The sequence below is a fragment of the Halyomorpha halys genome, unplaced genomic scaffold (assembly GCF_000696795.3).
Source record: "Halyomorpha halys isolate HHAL.00 unplaced genomic scaffold, Hhal_1.1 Scaffold1831.1, whole genome shotgun sequence".
Lineage (NCBI taxonomy): Eukaryota > Metazoa > Arthropoda > Insecta > Hemiptera > Pentatomidae > Halyomorpha > Halyomorpha halys.
The window spans coordinates 90,318-94,602 of NW_027108268.1; the positions used below are offsets into that span (position 1 = coordinate 90,318).

Genomic DNA, 4,285 nt, shown 5'->3' on the forward strand with positions numbered 1-4,285 from the left:
AAACCACTCTCAAACAACTATATTAATAAAAAATAAATCTAACATTTTATGTTTTTACTTTATTACTGGTCGGGATATTTACCAAAATAGCAGTTTTACACTTTGTGTTGAATAGTATTCCTCTCTTCTTCTCTCATCCTCTTGAGGACAACTGTGGTGAATCTCTTCACTGCGTTCCAGTGCTGTTCTGAGAGGAGCATATAGCTCACCACGTTTTCTGGTATGATGCGTCCTCCACACACTCTCTCCAATTCACTTCTTTCTGCTGCAAAGCGAATGCAAGTAAAAAATACGTGCTCCGCGGTTTCCTCGACAGTCTGACATCCAGGGCATTCTATGGTATTGTCCAGTTTGAAGCGGAACTGGTAGGTTCTAAAGCATCTAAGTCCGGTCAACAATTAGGTTACGCAAAAATCCACCTCACCATGCTGGCGGCAATACCACGTGCCCATATCGGGTATTAACCTGCGAGTCCACCTTCCGGAATCTGCAGCCTCCCAATAATAGTCGTCCCAATAAGCCTCCCAATAATCGTTGCTGCCTCTGGTCGATGGTTATTTTTCGCTCTTCCTCTCTGGAAACGTGTAAGCGTCGTCCTTCTTTCTTCAACATGAGTTACACAGGCGGCATTCGGACCATCACGCAAACCGCTTCGTAGGAAACAGTTCGAAAAGCACTAACCGTCCTTAAAGAAACTCTGCGATAAACTGAAACCAATTTTCTCCTGTATGATTTGGTAAACATCGCTTCGTTCCAAATCGGGGCTACATATAACGTAATGGAGGGAACAACAGTATTAAGGAGCCCTCGGCTACTTTCTCTGGGATATCCAACGTTTGGCATCAGGCGTGACAAAAACGATGCTACTTTAGCAGATTTGGCGCTGATGACCTACCGCTAACCTCGGACCGTAGCAACAGCCTGGTTTGCGATGAGGGTAACTCTAAGTGCTTTGTCGTCATTACAACAGCAACGTCATCTGCGAATCCTACAACTGTGGCTCCCTCCGGCATTGTCAATTTGAAGATTGCGTCATACATGACGTTCCACAGAAGAGGCCCTAATACCGAGCCCTGTGGGACACCACCAGTCACCTTGTATCTCCTTAGCCCAATGTCTGAAAAATAAAACAGAACTCTGTCTTTGAAGTAGTCTGTGAGAACTCTCATAAGATTGGCTGGCACCACCATAGTCCGTAGGAAATCTACTATACAGGTCCATCTTGCAGTGTTATAAGCATTTTTACCGTCTAGAGTGATGATTGCTGCATAACACTTAGCACCTCTCCTCCACCTTGCTCCTGCAATTGCTGAGTGGGCCATCTCGACTACCAATCTTACAGCATCTATTGTGGATCGCTCTTTATCGCGTATTGAACCCGTGAGAGACGATAAACTCCCTCCGTGGAACTCTTGTAACTCTTGTAGCCTGAGGAAAAGGATTTTTCAGAATGCCTTACCCATAGTATCCGATAGACGATAGGTTGACGGGTCTTCCAGTCTTCCTTTACTCTTTGGAATAAGTACAAGGCGCTGTATCTTCCAAGGTTTCGGAATTGAGCCTTCATGAATACAAGAACTGAAGAGATCAATGAAAATATCTGGCTATTTCCTGAGATCCACCTTCAGAGCCACATTAGGAATTCCATCCAATCCTTGTTCCCTGCCATTTTCTTGGTCCGAGGCGATGTCCTCTCTGTTCGCAGAGAATAGTGACGTCGATGTACTGTTTGATAAAGAAGATCCTGTGCAGCTTCACAATGGTTCAAATTCAGTTGGAGTATTCTCATCTCCGATGTTATTGGATTTGCATCATTGTTCTCAATGCTGAACGGAAAGCTGGACAATTACTACTTCCGCTGAGGTTGTCAGCATCTCCATTTCCTGCACATTATGCGCATTCAGGTTTCTGGTCTCAATCACTAGCTTTGTGACCTGCATTACCACAGTTTCGACCTAGGGAGGTCCTGTCCTTTCCAACACAATTCCGAGCTATGTGTCCGTACTCCCAGCAACGGAAGCATTTTGGAAGTTTTTCGCGTATACGGCTAACAACCAATCCTTCTCGAACCTTTCCATGAACCATAATCTTCCAAGCCTGGAGAACGGGAAGTGATCTAACCACTCTCTGTGTACCTCCATAGGCTTGACGGATAGATTTAACTGCTGTGGTGGGAACTTAATCTTCACCCAGGAGAGGTTTCAAGGCCTCCGCAATCTCCTCTTTGGTGGTGAGATCATCTCGAAGCTCGAAAAGGGACTCCTCCGTCCAAGTCCGCACTTCTGCCCCTTCGCCAAGCACACCCTCCCTTGAGCTTTTTAGTAAAGCAAGAGGCTGCTATTTCTTCCGTTCCAGTTGGAGTAAGAGGTCACCTTTATTAATTTTCCGGACCTTTGTGATTGAAGCGGCCATTTCCACCTTCACCGGTTCTTATCTCACCTTTCCCAGGACATCTGAGTAGAACTGGCTCTCTGGTATTTTTATAATTACTGCATCAGGCCTCGGTGGAGGGACGTGACGGCCGTGCAGGTTGGGGGCCGGAACGTTGTGGGTTCGATTCCCACCTGGGGCAGTTAAAGATTCATTTTTCGGCGGTCCCGAAGAATGAATCTTGACACTCCCACCTTGGTTAGTATGTGGCGGCAACCTAGGTAGCCGTCAGGGGTTGACAAAAAGGACCCACAGGCCCACTTGCCGCCTTGTTCCCCCCACCAAATACCAATACCAGTACCAGGCCTCGGTGGCTTAGGGCGAGGTTTCTTCCTCGATCTTTTCCTCACCTCTTGCCATAGCTCTTCCTGTTGTTCTCCACGTTGAGCTGCATTAGTTCTTTGTGGGCGATCTACATTATGATGCACCACTTGTGCATTGGGTTGTGCGGTTTTCTTCTTTTTTCCACCCGCCAAAGAAGGTGTGGTTACTGTACCTTCTGATTTAACAGCATTCTTCCTGGGTGGACTTATCTCCTTCGTTTGGGTATGGCCGTCTGCGGTTTCGATTGGGAGGGCAGCTATTTCCAACTTTTCAAAGTATAGTTGGATTTCTCATGCGAAACTCCTTATCTTACCATGGACATTATTCTAGGTGCGAATGAAGGAGAGAAGCTGTTTAATTTTGCTCCCAAGATTCTGCATCACCTCTGTTGTGGTTAGTCTTGTGGCATTAGATGCTGCAATGGCCAAGTCTCCCACCATTGCAGCACTGCGGTCGTATGATGACGACGCCGGGGAACCCGCTTTCGAATTCCCTATCAGCGCTGGTTCTGTGGTTGTGTGTGTGTGAGATATAGGGTGATTTTTAATAAAACTTGAATATCTAATTATAAAAGATTTATAAAGGTATATACAAATAATACCTGAAGTTTATACGAAGTTTATATTGATATTATTTTCAATAATAATTTATAACAAGAATTAATTATCTGTCTCAAAAAAGTTGAATGCATTTCTTTAAATAGAAAATATGTTTAAAGAATTCATGTTAAATGGTGTCATTATTGGGGTGATGCATGGTTTTGATCCTTGGAGTCTTGAATCCCAAGGTGTGGTTTTTTATAGTTACTAAGCAACAAATGTAGAGAAGAAAACCTAATAGAATATTTCAAAGTATTTTTTATTATTATTGAAGAAAGGAGGTTATCGCTGATTTAATGATTTATTTTATATTGAAAGAGCCTCTCCAGAATGTGTAGAGGTTATTTTTAATCTTCGCATCACAAACGGACCTCTGAACCTCACCTCCTATACGAATACCATTTCACACTTAAACTTGGTTATCTGATACATAATTGCTCTTCTGAACATATCATGGAGGTCCAATTAAATCATAAAGATCCTACATAAAATTTAAATATATCATTGTACGATCGAATCGTAGTATAAACTAAATCATTGAAGGGAAGTTCAGTAGTTGGTGAATGTGTGGATTCCTCAATCCACAACAGAACATCCTTTCCTTGAAGAATACTTGTGAATTTATTTTTTCTTCTTCAATATGTTATAGAATGATGCCATCACGAACAGGAACCAAACTCATGAGACTTTTATTTGAAAAGTGGACCCTACCAAATGACGAGCAACAGAAACATCTGCCATGGAATGATCTTGTCAAGAAATGTTCTTTTAGAGATAACGTAAATGGACAGTAGTACTGAGTGAACTCTGGACAATATTCTAAATGAATGATGCGAATGTGTATACATCATAGAATTACAGTGTAACCAGTGATAATACTACATATATTGAATTAAGTTTTTAAGTGATAACTTTCTAGTATTTTTGAAAAT

The 4,285-nt window shown here is 42.7% G+C and overlaps 1 protein-coding gene across 2 annotated transcripts in view; it reads left to right on the top strand.

Moving 5' to 3' along the window:
- Nucleotides 1-4,279, top strand: part of LOC106690711 (17-beta-hydroxysteroid dehydrogenase 13) — a 26,744-nt gene extending 22,465 nt beyond the window's left edge. For both annotated transcript variants that reach the window (XM_014436232.3, XM_067046632.1), the window contains one exon: nt 4,003-4,279. In XM_014436232.3, the coding sequence (XP_014291718.1) occupies nt 4,003-4,147 (145 nt within the window). In that variant the 3' untranslated portion in view covers nt 4,148-4,279. The remainder of the gene's footprint in view (nt 1-4,002) is intronic.
- The last annotated feature ends 6 nt before the right edge of the window (nt 4,280-4,285 follow it).